Source organism: Gavia stellata, chromosome 2 (genome assembly GCF_030936135.1).
Source record: "Gavia stellata isolate bGavSte3 chromosome 2, bGavSte3.hap2, whole genome shotgun sequence".
Taxonomy (NCBI): domain Eukaryota; kingdom Metazoa; phylum Chordata; class Aves; order Gaviiformes; family Gaviidae; genus Gavia; species Gavia stellata.
In genome coordinates this window covers 90,411,559-90,428,267 of record NC_082595.1, presented here as the reverse complement: position 1 = coordinate 90,428,267, position 16,709 = coordinate 90,411,559, and the positions used below count along the sequence as shown (strand labels likewise).

The following is a 16,709-nucleotide window of genomic DNA, read 5'->3' as shown; positions in this document are numbered from 1 at the left end:
GGCAATACTGTCTTCGGAAGATAGATTGCGTAAAAGAGCAGACAAGTAATTGCCGAATTTTACACAAATAAGTGGACTGTAGGAGCAATTTGCTGTTGTTCAAGCAACAGCAAATAAAAATCAGTGGTTAAGTAGACTGATTTAAGAGGAAAGACTGAAATGTAATGACCAAGCGAACAAGGAATGGAGAGGAATACTACTATAATCTGCATGCCTGAAATATCTGTAAGCATTTAGAGAAAATATGACTTATTTAGCATTATCACAAATTTGATATCATATCAGGAAAATGTTCTTCATTAGGTGAAAGCAACCTGTTACCATATTACGTCAAGAATTAAAAAATAAATACATAGAGGCTGTGAAGCACAACCTTTGTCAATTAATGGAAACCTAAAATAGGCTGTAGGCTGCCGCTCACTAGCATATGGAAATACTGAGTTTCTTCAACAGCCCTCAGTGTGAATGCCCCTAGATTATTAGATCTAACCTATTCATTTTTTTTTTTTTTCTTCCCCAACAATATCCAAATTATAGGAGAGGAGACTTCCCAAGTGCTCCATTCAGCAAGCCCAATCCCACACAAGCTCTAAAATATTTCCCCTTCCCTGGTGTGGTGACATGCACACTGCAGGCAGACTGACAACTACCTCCTCCAGTTAGAACATATAATCATCAATACCCTTCTGAGCTCATTGAAAATGTGACTAACTCGAGCCTCAGCTCATACATTGTCAAATCCCACTTGGTGAGTCTTGTTCCTGTTCCAGCTGGAGTTGGGCCCACGCTGGAATTTGGGAATCTAGTTTTCACGTTCCAAAACTGAACAAAGAGACTCGGACTCATTTCTAGCCTTAGTCTCCTAAACTGCAGTCATGTCTGTAAGTAAAATGCTGAAACACTAGTTGTCTGGGAAAAATAAATGAGTGATGATTTTAAGAGAAATGCTGTGGCTATTCAGTGCAGTATCTTCCAGCTTTTTGGTGCTGTTCCCAGAAATGCTTCAACCATGGTGAGGAGCTCAATTCTCTAATTAAAAAAAAAAATTGTATCAAATATTTTTCAGCTTTACACTCTCAAATTAAAGCTTAAAAACCTCCAAGGAAGGAAAGGAGGCCAGATTGGAGGGGGAGGAGGTGAGAGGAAGGAAGCGGGTGGAGAAAACCACTATATTCCCAAGATGCAAGGAAAGTTGAAAAGTAGAAGAAAAAATATATTAAATCAGTGTAAACTAAGAGGTAAGTTTAAGGCATTTTTTTACATTGAATGTATGTTTTGTTGGGGTATTTTTAGCAGTAAAATTCTGTATACTTTAAAAACATTTAAAATACATTGAAGTGAGGTAATTGCTTTTTTTTTTAATTTCTTCTGCTATAAATTTGACCTATTTCTTTACTAAGACCTATCAAAGGATGTGTTGTGCTGGGATTTTGCTACTTTTCTGCTGTTGCTGGTTAAAACTGTCTGTTACCTCATCAATGACCTACATGAAGTGAAGCAACATCCCATGGCGTCAGGCAGGGTGTTTTGTTGTAGAACTCAGCTGTGAAAGTTGTTTGTTTATGGAGATTTAATGGGCGTCATGCTCCTACTTACGTACCTCACTGTAACTCAGTAATGAATTGTTGTAGCTTAGGAAAAGAGGCTCTGAAGTAATAGATTTTGGTATAGTTAGGAAGATAGTTGACCTGTGTTCTTAACTTGAGGTCAGAGTGGTGTCTTAGATTGTTTATTAATGTTGTTGCTGTTCTTGCTGCTTGGTGTGCTGCCTATACAGGGCTTGTATAAGTTAAGTTTTGATCAGAGACCACATGCCAGCAACTGAAGAGTAAAGTCTGGTGCACTTAAAAGCTCATTTATTACTGGGATGTTTGTTGCTATACTGCCAGGAGCCTGCCAGAGATGCAACAAAATAAAAATATTGCTGATTAATATGACTGTGCTTGTGTTGTAACACCATGTGATACTAAAGACTTTGTCACGGATGAGTTTTGAAAGGAAGGGAACAGAAAACTGGAAAAAGTAGAGGCAGGTGTAAGGAGGTTCTGCATAGCTGTATCAGCTGGGCGGAGTGGGGAGGCAGAGATGTTCCTGCAGCCCTCTGTACTTACTGCATATATAGACGAGGTTATTTGCAGCATTTTTGTCTTTGAAGGTTGGGTAGGGCAAGTGTGTGACAGCTGCCATAATGGGAGAGACCTGAGCTCTCAATAGCTGATGGTAAACAACAACAATATAGGCGAGAGGATTTGTAGGGAGTGCTGCTGCCTTCCTCTCTGATCCTTATCCAGCTTCCGCTGTGTCTGGTCCTCTCAGGCTGGAAGTCATACTGTGTTTAAAAGCTTATGATTTCTCAATTGTTCATGAATTTATGCAATCTTGTTTCTTGACCTGTTTACATTATTGATTTAAAAAACATGTTATGGAAATGGGTTCTATAAATTAATCACATTGTCTTTGTTTTAAGCCTCCTGTTTGAGGAGTTTATGGATTGCCTCAAGTGTTTTTACTGTGAAAAGTGAATAGTGTATCTCACAGACACGCTTATCACTGCCACCTTAAGCTGTCTAATTATAGACTGAAAAGTTATGGCCTGCTTAGGTTCCCGTCTATTCCATACGTCTGGTCATCCTTGTCCCTCTCTGTACATTTTCTAGCTATGCTATATTTCTTCAGTAATTCAGGTGAAAATGTTAGGGGTTTGCTGCCTTCTGAAGACATGTACGTCCAATGACTATGTCCCCTTGCTTGCTTTCACCATTTAGCCTTCCTTAACTTTTCTAAATAATATTTTTTTCAGAGTTGAACTGAATGCTTAAATATTTCTACAGATAGCAATTACATAAATATATGCATGGCAGCTATGCACTTCAAGATGAATATATTATGGATGAAGAGCTTGAATTCCACAGTATTTGTACTATTTTTATTCAGGCACATCCTGAGAATTTAGTATCAAATGGCCTAATTCTGCTCTAACTGACACTAAAGCCAGGGAATTAAATCAGAAACTCCTACCAGACTCCATAGGATCAAGACCAGTCCTGCCTGCTAGAGAACAGAGCTCAATACCACTTTCAGAAATGTTCTGAATTGTTCATGAAGCTAGATATTAAGAAACGCAATCTTTTATCTTTTGTAGGAGAGGAAACTTGGGAGAGAGGTAACTGCATTTGTTTAGTGGATGCGATTGTAGGATTGAGGAGAGCTAGAAGATGGCGATGGCTGAGCAACAAGAGCTGTGAGGAGTAGGCAGGGAGAGCTGGCTGGCAGCCGAAGAGCAGAGCGAAGAGCGAGGGGAGTGAGAACAGAGCCCTGCAAGCAGGCAGACAGCAGCTGCAGCTGCAGACCCCCGAGGGTGGTAGGGGTGCCACTACATTAGTCAGATACTCTGATGTCAGAACTTCTTCAGACATCCAAAAGGCCTTGGACACCTATGAAGGTGAATGGGAATTTGGCATCCCAAGGCACCTGTGCAATTTTAAGCCTTGAGGTGACTCAACAGAAATAAAGGGCAAGGTAGAAATTATGCTTAGGGACAGACTAGAGAGCTGATGACTCTAGGGGTCTTTATTTTGTTCTATATGGATTAATGGAAAGCATTTTCTTCAGACATTTGGAAACCATGACCTATATTTTAAACAGAGTCTTAAATAAATAATTAATATGGCTATTTAATCACAACTCCATCACCAGACAAAATTATCCAACCAAGGAATTAATCATAATGATATTCTTCCCAGTACCTGGCATGTGTTCTTTTTCTCTCCCTTCTGTGGATGTTTTGAACAGTAAGAGATCCCTTTTAAGTTGATACAGTTTAGTATGGGACTAGAAGAATGAAATGAATGTTTAAAAGAGGTTCTATATAGAAATATAGAAAATTACCCATTTTGGGCATTTTCTTAAAGTCAGGTGCCTTTGTTCATTGCTAATGTAGCAGGGTAGAAGTAGGAGCACAATCCAGGTTGCTGAGAACTCCGTATGTAAAAATGAACCATTTACTTGGAAACTAGCAGCAGCTCATACAAATTGATGTGTTGGTATTATATATATCATTTACCAGGTGTGTTGCATCAGCTTCACTTCACAACAGATGTAAGATGTAGAGTGCCATGAAAAAATTCAGGCTGGCATTAATAAAGCTATGCATGGCAGCACTTCAGGAAGAAATGCTGCCTCTTATACTGCTTCTTTGGAGATTTATCCAAAAGTGCAAACAGAGTGAATCTATCCAACTAATAGCAAACTGGAGTAAAAAACAACAAATAAACTCTTCTATCATGTGTCACCATGAGCCTTGCTATAACCTCTGACTGCCCTCTCTAGACAGGCTATACCTCACTGACTTACATGGGGCAAGTCTTAGTAATGCTTCAACACTTCCTTCACTACAGTGTTCACCCAGCTGCAGCTGGATGAGATTGAATGGAAACAAAACAATGTCAGCAATTTAAGGACTCTGACGTTTTTTGCCAACTTTTGCCAACAGTTCTGCTGGTAACTGGAAATATTAAAGGCTTTCTCACTGCACGATACCTATCTTTGCCAAATTATGTCCCTTTCTCTTCTCCCAGGTCATGCCAGCTGTGCACTTTCTCCCTCCTACTATGTGTGACCTGTCACTTGCATTATGCATCCTTAGATGCCTAATTTTTTCACTTCCCACACAGTCTTTATTCCTCCATGGTCACTAGAGTTAGAAAATAGATAAACCTGCACGATGGTGGAGAAGAGGACTGGAGACAAATCCTTTTCCTTTTAGAAAGTGATCCAGACTGGCAGAGAATGTCTCCAGTATTTGCTCCCTACCTCTGCCATGCAGAAGGCATGGTAAATAACACTTCACCCAAGGTAGAAAGGTTTAAATGCTGAGTAGATTGGAGAAAGCAAAGCATCATTTCTTGCTATCTTCTTTCTGAGGTACTCTAGATAAAAAAAGAGGAAAGATCCTCTATTCCCCACAATCATTCATATCCCTGTGGGGAATGCCTCCCTCTCCTGAGGCAGCACTTCCCCTTTCCCCAGTAGTGCCTTTCTGGTCAAGGACACTGTGTGAGTGCAGCTCTGTAGTCACAGCAGCTGTTAGAAACCCACAAAGTTCCCAATGTGAACTTTATCCCCTTGCTTTTCATCACTGCTATGATCACAGACAGAAATAAAAGCAGGTCCCTGTAATATGTTCGTTTTCATTTCTAAAGACATTATTTGAGTATTACTGTATAGCAAAGTGTATTAGAAGTGTCCAATCTTCACTAGTTTTTTTTTCTTGTCCTTGCACATTCAGAGGCGTTGCTCAATGCAAATCTCACACATGGTTCCCTGTTCTGGCAGTGCTCAGGCACAACATGTTCCACTGTTGGGTCTGCTTTGCTTCCTGGCTATAGGACTTTTTCTTTTTACTCAGAAGAGCGTAAAGTTAGAGTATTTACGACCTCTTAGAAGGCTACTAATAGTTTTTGTTTCTACAGAACAAATGTTTTTGAAGTCAAGGAAGAAGCCTTAGCACAAAATTTGAGATAAGCTTTGCAAAATTTCTCAGCAGATGAAATAACAAGTGTTTTAAATAATAGCTCTCATGTATCCAAGAAGGGTCAAATGTTTAGATATACACTGACTTCCAGATTTTGGGGAAATGTACTGTTATTTTATGTGTTTCAGACATTCTAACTCACCTATCAATATTAAATGACTAATAACAAACATCTATCCTGACTTTTATGGCCATTCAAGATGAAAGGAAAAAGAATCTTCCTCACACCCAGTGCTCTTGTGAGCTCTCGTGAGCTATACATGGGCAGGAAAGTGATTGGCACTGTAAGCTGAACTAATGGGTAAGGAAGGGATGGATCTTAAAGTTCTGCTTCTTAATTCTCTTATGACATCTGTGCTCAGATATGGATAGAAGAAGGAATCTGCTCTTGGTTTGAATCAGTGAAGCAGTATTGGTTGCCTGGAATAAGGAAGGAGTTGACTTTTCAAATCGTTTCCTTCCCCTTCAGTGTAGCTAAGCATTCTCAGGTAGGCCAGAAGAAACCACAAACTGCTTCTGCAAAGGTAGACTGTGTAGTGAATCATGAGAAAAATGTTTTTATGGAAAAACAGCTTATGCACTATTATTTTAGGCTTCTATAAATGGAATAATAAAGCAGTACCTTTCTCACCATGCAGTGACCTCTAAACTCTATGTACAAAACTGGGTTATTTCAAACACTGGCCAATTACTTCACTCCAGAGTGGCATTCAGAAAGAGAAGGATTAGCCAAGAAAAGAAGGTGGACTGAATCTTCAGTTAATAACCATCTTTAAAAGAAAATAGGTAGTGGATATAAGCTTGCTATATTATTACCATCTTTACTTAAAGAAATTGTCTAGACTGGAAAAGTTTTTTTCCATGCCAATATTTGCCCCAGAAAGCTGCCTTGTGAACGCAACGATAGCACCAACTTTGGCACAGAGTAAAGTCTAAGATTATCAGGCAAGAAATACTGTACTGACCTCCAGTGTCAAAGGCATCTTTGAGCTCGTAGCTGCTCAGTTCTCTTCTGGGAACACAATCATGATCTGAGCTTTTATGCTGGGAGTGCCTGTTCAGCAGATGCTTTAAAGTGGAATTATTTCATAGAATCACAGAAATAGTTGAGTCTGGAAGGCATCTCTCGAGATTTTCCAGTCAAAGCCCACTTGCTTGAAGCAGGGTCCTGAGTGGATTGTCCATGTCAGCGGCGTTTTCTGTATCTCCAAGGATGGGTACTCCAAAACCTTACTGGGCAACATACTCCAGTTTTTGACCCACCTCACAGTGAAAAAGTTTTTTCTAATTTTTAAGTGGAATTCCCTGTATTTCAGTTTGTGACCATTGCCCCTTGTCCTGTCATTTGATACCACTGAGAAGAGTATAACAGAGGGCCACTTATTAATCTGTAAACTGTAGAAAACTGTATTTTTTATGACACAGAGGAACATATAAGAAATAAAATTATCATTATTGTCGTTACTCTATTCTTACTTTAAATTTGGATAAATACTCTCTCTCAAAAAAAAGAGCAGACTGGAACTAGTACAACGCCTATGTGAGGAAAAATCTGAACTTGATGATTTGCTTACCTCTCTGTGCCTTTGCAAAAAGGGGTCAAATAAATCCTTTACTTTCAAAGTGCTCTCTGGACAAGTTCAATGCGTCCAGGTTGCTCAATTGAATTCAATGCCATTCTAAACCAACTAACTTACAAGACTGCAAATCAGGTACTGTGTAATTTTGGACTGCAGCAGTATTTCTCCTTTGTTTCAGAACAATTTAGGAGATGGATTGTCCAAGTAGCTTTGTTAGAGTGGTAGAAATTGCCTATATCACCATGCTTTGGTCAGTAATATATCTTGCTGCAAGAGGGTTAAGTGCTCATTCTCATTTGGAAGTAAATATGGAAGATGAAGATCTAGGGCAAAAGCCTTCACGTGTGGCTCATGACCCAGGAAGTTATCCCCATCATGATCCAGGCTGATATTTAGAGCAAAGCATGAAGGCAACCACAGTGCATTATTTACACAATATTAATGCCTATAAATGAGTGAAGATTTTCACTGTCCTCTGGTGCCCATTCATAATTCTTGTTTTACTGGGGACATCTATTCAGAATCACATTTATTATTCTCAACAATAACCTTTTTCTCCACCACCTATTATGAAAAACAGCCAACAGTTTTTGTTATTGTAATTCACATTCTACAGGTCATTCTACAGGGCTATATATAGAGCAAAGGATAAATATCCAGCATGTTTTCTTTCATTGCTGTGAGCATTTTAGCAGCTGCCAGCATTTTCATCAGATTAGAGCTGAATAATACTTCATGTATGTGGATGGATTGCAGCCATTATAGCATAATCCAGTGATCTGTGAGTATAAAAGTGCATATCTGAGTGGGTTTGATTGCTGTCTATAAGAAACTCCTTTATTTAACAGATTAATAATTTCTTATTATTTGAAGAAGAATTTGAGATAATCCCATGCTCACACAATGGGGTGAAGATAGAGAATAAACAGTCTTTATTCCAGGTAACTTTTGGAGCTTTGCTTAAAGTGGCAGAGGTAATAGCTAGTTTCTGTTGTCTCCCTTTACTGTCTGTGAGAGAGGTTTACCTCTGTCTCTTCCCAGTGGCTGTAGAGGGAGGGAATATTTCCAGCTTCCATCTTATGGAAGTGCTCAAGATTAGGTGGAAAGACCTGAAATTCTGTAAGAAACCAATATTCTTGATAACTGTGTTGTTGTTAACAGAAATACTCATGTCACTCTACAAAACTTTCTGAATGGAGAGGTGAGCTTGAGTTGTGCAATTTTAACTACAAAAAAACCTGTTCATGTGATTGGAATTCCACTGAATATTAACACTGCCCTGATCTCAGGCATAAGAAAAGTTAGTGTTCTGCTCTGTTTGACAGCAATTTAGAGTGGCAAAGATATGTAAGGCTATTATTTGGCAGAAATCTCTGGGAACTAAAATGGTTTAAGGTTTTAAGATTTATCTGTTGTTGCAATACCACTACCACCACAAATGATAAAATTTATTTTTCTCTAATATCTATTAATACTTTCTGAAACAAGAGAATATGAGGCGCTATCGTCCTCTACAAGTATTGTTTTAGCTTGATTTTATACATGAGTATTTTTTGATCTTGAATTTATCTCTTTCACTACACTGCACAAGTTATGCTTCATAATTGTGTTAATCCTGTTTTCCTGAACATAATTTTTCTGTCACTGTGCTACTGCTAGTGAGTATAATAGAAGTCCTTTTCATGTATGTCTTTGTTTGACTGATAAATTATTTGGATAATATCAATGAGATCACAAGGAAAATTTTTATATTTTTGTATATATATTTCTGCAGGTATACATGTATTAATCTCAGGTGTATTCTGACTCATTCATATCCATTCTGAAAATCTTGTTTCCTGATTCAAATCTATATCGATATATATCAGTGCTGCCAAATGGCAGCAAAATGTATTTTGAGCTGGTTTACAAAGCCAAGCATCTAAAATGATTGAAATAGATCAAATTATCAGAAATTAATTCTATGAATACATCTACTAAAATATAACTTTGAATTGCATGTCTTTGTATGGGAACACATTTTTGTGAGTCTGTGTCATATGGAATTGCTGAGCAACAGTTTATGATGGCTACATCCTATAAGCTATTGCATACTCATATGGAAGCACTGACTCCAACTATGAATGCAATTAAATACAAAAGCCCTGGAAGTTAAATCTTCTCTTGTCAAAATAAAAGCTAAACCCCATGCTCAAGACCCAAGGGCATGGTAGCGAGGACTGACATATCGTACTAAGGCTCATTTCTATAAACTGTAATTTCTCTTGTTCATTCTGGGGTAACTTGCATCTTACTGAAACTTTTAAGCTTTGGTAAAGTAGGTGGGTTAAGATGACAAACTGAAAAATAAGACCATATTCCTTTCCTGATTTTCTGAGGAGCGTCTTTACATGACTTTTTAGTTATGGTTATCACAACTAGACAGGTCTTTTAAATTTGTTATACAGTATGTTTTAAGTCTCTAATAGTAAACAACATTTTGCTTCACACACACACACACCCCCCATTAATATCTTTCATTTTTTTCCTAAACTGCAAAGCTAATTTTCTCTGAGGTAAACATTTCCCCCTGGTTCATTTATAGGTGGACTTTTGCTAGATAAAAATGTCTGTGGAAACAAAAGAAGGGCTCATTCTAGCTGTAAAAGAATAGGAATTATCTGTGAGAGTGGGAAGCTTGAATATGTTTTTTTTTCCCAATGCGTTTTAGCATATTTTGCTAAAAAGCAGATGCTTGAATTGTGAGAGCCCAAAAACAGCCATGTGACACAAATTTGAAAGAACAGTAAAAGCTGTCAAAGCTAGCAAAACTGTATGAAGTATACTTTTAAGCATAAGATGAAGTTTATTCTTTTCATGCTCTCTCAACAGTTTAGGCACATCCTTGCTCGTCTACTCTTTAGAATTTTTCTCTATATTGGGGTAAAAATGGCAGTAGAAGACAACTGGAACATAATGGTTAGTAAACAAGTTTTCGTCCTGATGTTTGTCATCTTTCCTTCGAATCTTATCAACATTTGACTAAAACAATTGACATAACCAGGATATAGCTTTAAAGTAATGTCATCGCAAAATATTCTTTAAAACAACTCCAATTAAAAAGATGTTATGGTAGACATAAACCAAGTATATCCAAGAGAGATTGCAAGCATGTAGTAGAAGGCTGATTAATAGGATCAGTAGATAAAATAAGCACTTAGGTTCAATGCTTCCAGATTTCTTGTAAAAATATAGACATATGGAAAGTAGGCAAAAGATTTCAGAATAAGGTTTTAAATAAAATCAAACCAAAGATGTATTACTGCATATGCTGTATAAGCATAGATGCTACTGGGAAAACAATTGCTTCAGCATCATGGGTTCAGTCAGCCAATGGATATTCTAGACAGTAAATCAGTGGAGTCTGTCATTATTGAGAGCTCATTATGAAACAATTTCAGAGATTAGATATGAAAACTTGTCATATGAGTTTAAGTGAAGAATAACTATTAAATTTTCAATAATCATCAAAAGCACAAAGGCTATGTTTAGGTTTTCTAATGTTTATGAATAAATGGCATTTTTATTAGTTAATCATTCCTAAACAGCAGTGCAACAATTCAAGCAATAATTACAAAATGTTGATGACACCTTCTGAATACTGAACTGGCCCTGCAGGATTGCATATATTTGCTCTGAAAGAATGATAGACACATTAGTCTTGAAGGAAAATGTGTGCTGAGAATATGAAGATATGAGCTGACCAGTGGTGGAACTTCAGAGATTAGGGGGACTTGATTTCAAAGGAGCTAGACCAGCTGTGAATCTCATCATTCACAGCTCAGAGAACACTTAAACCATCTAAGCTCTCTCACTGCACTGCAGGAATTGTCACCCTGGTATGTTTTCATAATGCTTCATACAGTTTATGCAAAGACATTTAAAGACTTCTATAATTTTAAATAGAGATTATTTTAAAGTCAGAATAATTTCACTTCTAGGTATGGCTTCCTAATAATCTTAAATCAATCTTAGCTCCATTTCTCCAAAAGAGGGCAAACAAAAAAAAGAGCAAATAAAAAATTACCAGTAGACAAGTGACTTCTTACCTCCAATTAAAAAAAAAATGGAAGCACAGCTTCATTGTTACACCTCCATATACATTATTTTTCTTAGAGGCACTGGCATAAAGTTGAAAAGATTGATTCACTTTTATTCACAATAATGGTCCAGAAAAGGATGCCTTTCTTGAGTAAAATTTTGGGAAATGTGTACCCGTATCTTTCAGTGAAGCAGAAGGTCACTATACTCACTTCCATGGGTTGGTGCTCTTGTGTTTTCATGCGTCCAGTGTGGTGTCTGTGCTACTAATAATCTTACGTTTTTCTTATGGTTTACGGTTACCAAGACAAAAATTTTTATTTATTAATGGCAACATGCACTTTCCAGTTCTCTAAAATTTGTTATATTCTGTGTCAGGTTTCATTACAATAACCAATTATCTTTGATGTGTAGCCTTATCAAATGCTTCTTGAAAAATGCATATTGTCCACCTCACTCTCTTATCTATCACAGCAGCATTATCTTTAAAGAGTTCTGTCAACTTAGTTATGCAAGACATTCCTATTACACATTCATATTGGCTGACTCTAATGGAATTAAGCTTTGCTTAGTGCTCCCTTGCCAGTTGCAATAAAAGTGTTTTCAATATGTATTAAAAAATGTTAAGCTAGCTGGTGATTATATATTTTACCCTGTCTCATGACTTATTTGAATAGCGAGCAGTGGTCTCAACTTTTTAGTTCTTCAGGAGCTGGTTCTGCCATCACAGAATATTGACTGTGAAAGCTCAGTAAATGCTTTGCTAATTGGAAAGCATTAGTAAGCAAATCACACTCATGTACTTAAATGACAGAAACACAGAAGGAAAATAGCAAATTTCAGAGAATGCAAGAGAGGAGTCTAAAATTTAAAAGAAAACTGCCAGTGTCAATAATCAGAAAACTACAAGTACGCTAAAGAAAATTAACTTTACTATGTTGTAAATACCACACCTTCAAAAACAAGGTCCTGGAGGCTTGGAGAACTTAAAAAAAAAAAATACTGCTTTTTTTTTTTTTCCCCAAGTGGGAGGGTTATGTTTGTTATATTAATCACTTCTGTGCCATAGGCATAATTGCATTTTAATACTTGAATTGCATTTATTTGTAGATTATCAATTTAGGAACTTGTTGTGGAATGAAATGCAATATATAGGTATAAAGTTAGATATATTAACTGTTTATTAATGGTGTATCATCAAGGCTGTTACCAGACTAACAAATATGTAATAGTAAATTATAGAGTACAAGAAAAAATAATAAAAAATGGGAAGTGAAAAGAGGCTTCAAGACAGACTAAAGATAGGAACAGTCTTTCATATCTATGTGAAGGCAGTTTACGACCAATACAGGCATTATATGGTAGAGTGAAAAGGAGTAAATGTTAGAATTATCCTGTACAGCTTGGAAATGGAACCATACTTTTGCATTTATGTTCATTTTGGAGGGAAGAAAACGGTCAGAAAAAAATACATATTTTGTTATGAGATAAAATAGAATATTATGCTAAAGATCTTCTCCCAAACTGTCTGAACAATCTGAAAAAAAAAATGTTTGTAGAGATGGAAATTTTTATTTTTTTTTCAAATATTGGAGAAATGTTTTGGTTCCCAATGGCAACTGGATCTGTCATGATATGTGTGAATTTAATCGCAAAGAAAAGTAACCAAGACTTTAGAAAGCTGTAAATCACCCACACTATGAAGCACTGGGAAATAATTCATTGATTATGCTGTGGGAGTACAGTTAGATACTAGAAACTTAATTAATATTTTGGTGAAAAGTGGATATTGTTGTCTTGCAGAACCTTCTCAGTAGACAAATAACCAGTTTGTCTCCTAAACTGAGAACAAAATCATTATCAGTAAGTTGAGTGCTGTAACTTTAGCAAATTATAGATCTTTTTTCCTTCTCACTTAAATCAATGGGAATTCTGATCTGCTGAAGTACAGTTAGTGTTCTGCACAGAAAAAAGTTATACTTAGGTTACATAGGAAGCACAATTGAGACAAACCTAAATTAGCCACATATTCCATTTACTTCTTAATTTAGAATTGTAGACTTATTCTGACATTATCTGAGACATAGACATAGTATTTCCAACTGAAGGGCTCACTAAAACAATGCAATGTGACTCTTCATTTCCTTTTTTCTTGGTGTAAAAGCGTATGTGTCAGTCTCTTCTCCCAAGTGACAAGTGATAGGACGAGAGGAAACAGCCTCAAGTTGCACCACGGGAGGTTTAGATTGGATATTAGGAACAATTTCTTTACTGAAAGGGTTATCAAGCATTGGAACAGGCTGCCCCGGGAAGTAGTTGAGTCATCAGCCCTGGAGATATTTAAAAGATGTGCGGATGTGGCACTTAGGGATATGGTTTAGTGGTGGACTTGGCAGTGCTAGGTTTATGGTTGGACTCGATGATCTTAAAGGACTTTTCCAACCTAAACAATTCTATGATTCTCTATATCAATCAGTTTAGGAGATAAATAATTTCAATAGAAATTTCATCCATTGCTAAGAAGTGGCATGTCACCTGAAGATTTTTTCTCAGACGATTATTTTTCTTGCATTGAGTTGGCCTTTTATTGTCTTTGAGAGAGGCTGGGAAAAAAGGTGAAAGGAAATATAAAAAGTCTTCCTGTACTAAATGTTTAACAGATTTGAGCATATACAAGCATGAATTCTGATTGAGTCAGCCATATGCTTTCAGATCCATGTCATGTATCACCCAGACAGTCGAAAACTGTTAGAACTGGATGGATCCATTTCTTCTAAAAGATATTAAGAAACAGCTTCAGAGAACTACCACAGTCTTTAGAGATGTTTTGGGTTTTTTTTTTCCCTGTTAAGGATATGTGCTACGTAGGCACCCAAACCATTATGTTGGTGATGAGAAAAGCAATTCATTAAGTCCAGATAACGTGAGGAAAATTGAAGCAGCTTTCTTCCCTTTATTCCTTACAAGTTTGGCTTACATAAAAATATCGTCAAAATATTTTTCAGTGAAATATTTCATTTACTGTAAAAATCCTTCTTTTGCTTGTGTTTACCACTATAAAAAGAATGGAGAAGATCAGTTGATACTAATACCATCAGATCTTACACTGGCAGGGAAAAAATTATTCTTGTTAGCACATTATGCAGTCTCAGGAGTCATCTTCTGTGTAAATGAATGTAGTGCCCCTGAAGGAAGACAGACTGACAGGGCTCTTTACTCAAGTCTTCCATTCAGGCTATGTACAGCACAGGGAGCACCTTCACAACTACCCTTCCTTTGTCCTGCACTGAAGCAATGAAAGGCAAATCCCTCTGTCCGTGTTGTCTTTCTCCTCCTCCATGGATTTTTTTTCCATGGGTATTATTAAAGTCCATTTGTCAAATTATAGCTCTTTGAAATAGGACGGAATCTAACCCATTCTTTTTCTTGTGAAAGTTTATTCCTTGCTGCTGTTTCTCTAGTGTTTCGCTTTATTAAAGTTAAGGTGTCACATAGCAGGAATTTTCGTCATTCTGAATAGAGAAAGGACTCCAGACACTAGAGGGTTTCACCAGCTACTAGGGAAATTCGTACTTCATGGATTTGCTTTGTTCTGGGTATGGATTTTCCAGTGACTGAAAATTTTCAGAAAGGGAAATCCTGGTTTGGATCTATGTGTATACCATACATTCAGGAAAACCAGACTCTAGCTTCACAATAAATTTATTGGGGAAACTTTAGCAACTAGTTTTTAAATGTTCTTTTCCTAATAACTTTTTAGAGCTCCCTTCTGCATTGTAATTATTATTACATACACACTTATGCAGACAGAATTATTTTGCCTACCAACTGAGTTAATTTTGGAAACAGAATGGGCCTTCAGCACCTAGCTGGATAGGAACAATAATTATACTGCTTTAATGCCATGAAAAGCATTTATTTCTAGGGCCTGATAAAGCATCAGTATAAAGTATCTAAAAATTGGAGTGGTGATATAGCCTTCTGCCATACTTTAATTCAGAAAATTTGTTTGGCTCTTATGGAAGCCTTTGTTTACATTGTCACAGTTTATTTAGATATTAAGTTTCAAAACACTGCTTTGCTTAGTAAGTAAAAAGCAAAAAATACTGTCATGGTTTCTATTATTAGATTTCATTTATTTACCAGTTTCATTATTTATTTTTTGAGAGGAAGGCAGGAAAAAGAAGGAACCAAATTCATCAAGAACATTGTAAAAGGAAAGGGTACAAGACAGTGAAAACATTTGTATCGATACATTCATTTATTGCTCATGCTTTTTCTGGGTAGCCAGGAATTCCTGTAGCTGTTGACAAACTGGAAGAGTCCATTTAACTCTTCCATTAGCTGTTGTTTAGGCCTAGTGTTAGGAAAAAATTCTTTAGTATTTAAATAGCTTTATAGCTATTAACATAGGGGAAGCCTTTCAGTTAAAATCTTAATCTCGACAGTGGTTCAGATTTTTTTGAGTTTCTTCATGAGAGACATGTATAATCAGGTTAGACCAGCCTGCACACTCCTTGTTCAGTCAGAATACTCCCTTTGCTCCCTTATTTGATTTCTATAACAAGCATATAATAAAACAAGCTCTTCACACAAGTTGCACTGTTTAGCTATAAGCTTTGTTTAGCTATATCAGCTCTTCTTACCTGACTCTTTGGTCTCTTTCTACCTCTTTTTCCAGGAATAACATTTACTTCTTTTTCATCCTGTTCTAGCTGTGGCTTCCACCAAGTTCATCAAGAACATTGTCAAAGTCTGTATCATTAACACAAATAGTGAGAAAAATTCAAAAGTTTCATTGAATAGGTATTAACCTTGTGGGAAAAAACAGAAAGTGAAAACTAATAAATTTAAGACCTAATCAATTATTTTGAGTTTTGCCTGTGTGGAGACTGAAGAATCTCCACATGTGTTTAATGTAATTTTTTTAGTCACTGGCATTGCCATTGTGTGGATGGCATCATAAAAAACAGGAAAGGAAACTCCAACTTTGGAAATGAGTAACTAGTCTTGCTGCAGTAGTGATGAGGAACATATTATCGCATTAGAAATGAAGATTTTCATTTATAAGATTATGTTGATAATTTTATAAGTAAGAAAAAGGTAAAAATAGCTGCAAATGCTGTTAGATCAGTTTTCACACCTTTCCATTAATTTTAATGGAATTTAATTTACTTGCTATCACCTTCAGTGCCAGAGTGGATGTTCAAAACCAGATACCATTAGAAATACTTTTTTGGCATAATGTATTAAATTATGAAAACATGATAGCAGCAAATGTCAGGATAAGCATGATTTATAATATGAGCTACATAGAATTTTTTTTGCTAGCAAGACTTCAGTAAATATGTTGACATGGACTGCACAGCATTTTAAGATATGGTATGAAAACCACAGCATATTGTGAGAATGCAGCTTCAAAAATAATGCATATACAGTTTAGGAGACATGGAATACTTCAATATGAAACTGTTCATTTATTATCCTCACTTGCCTTCAAAGTTTTCTCAGGATTT

General features: G+C 36.5%; 1 protein-coding gene across 1 annotated transcript in view; it reads left to right on the top strand.

Moving 5' to 3' along the window:
• Positions 1 to 1,072: 1,072 nt before the first annotated feature.
• DLGAP2 (DLG associated protein 2) overlaps positions 1,073 to 16,709 on the top strand; it is a 318,216-nt gene continuing 302,579 nt past the window's right edge. Inside the window, exon 1 of the mRNA XM_059829808.1 lies at positions 1,073 to 1,238. Coding sequence (XP_059685791.1) covers positions 1,181 to 1,238 — 58 coding nt within the window. The 5' untranslated portion in view covers positions 1,073 to 1,180. The remainder of the gene's footprint in view (positions 1,239 to 16,709) is intronic.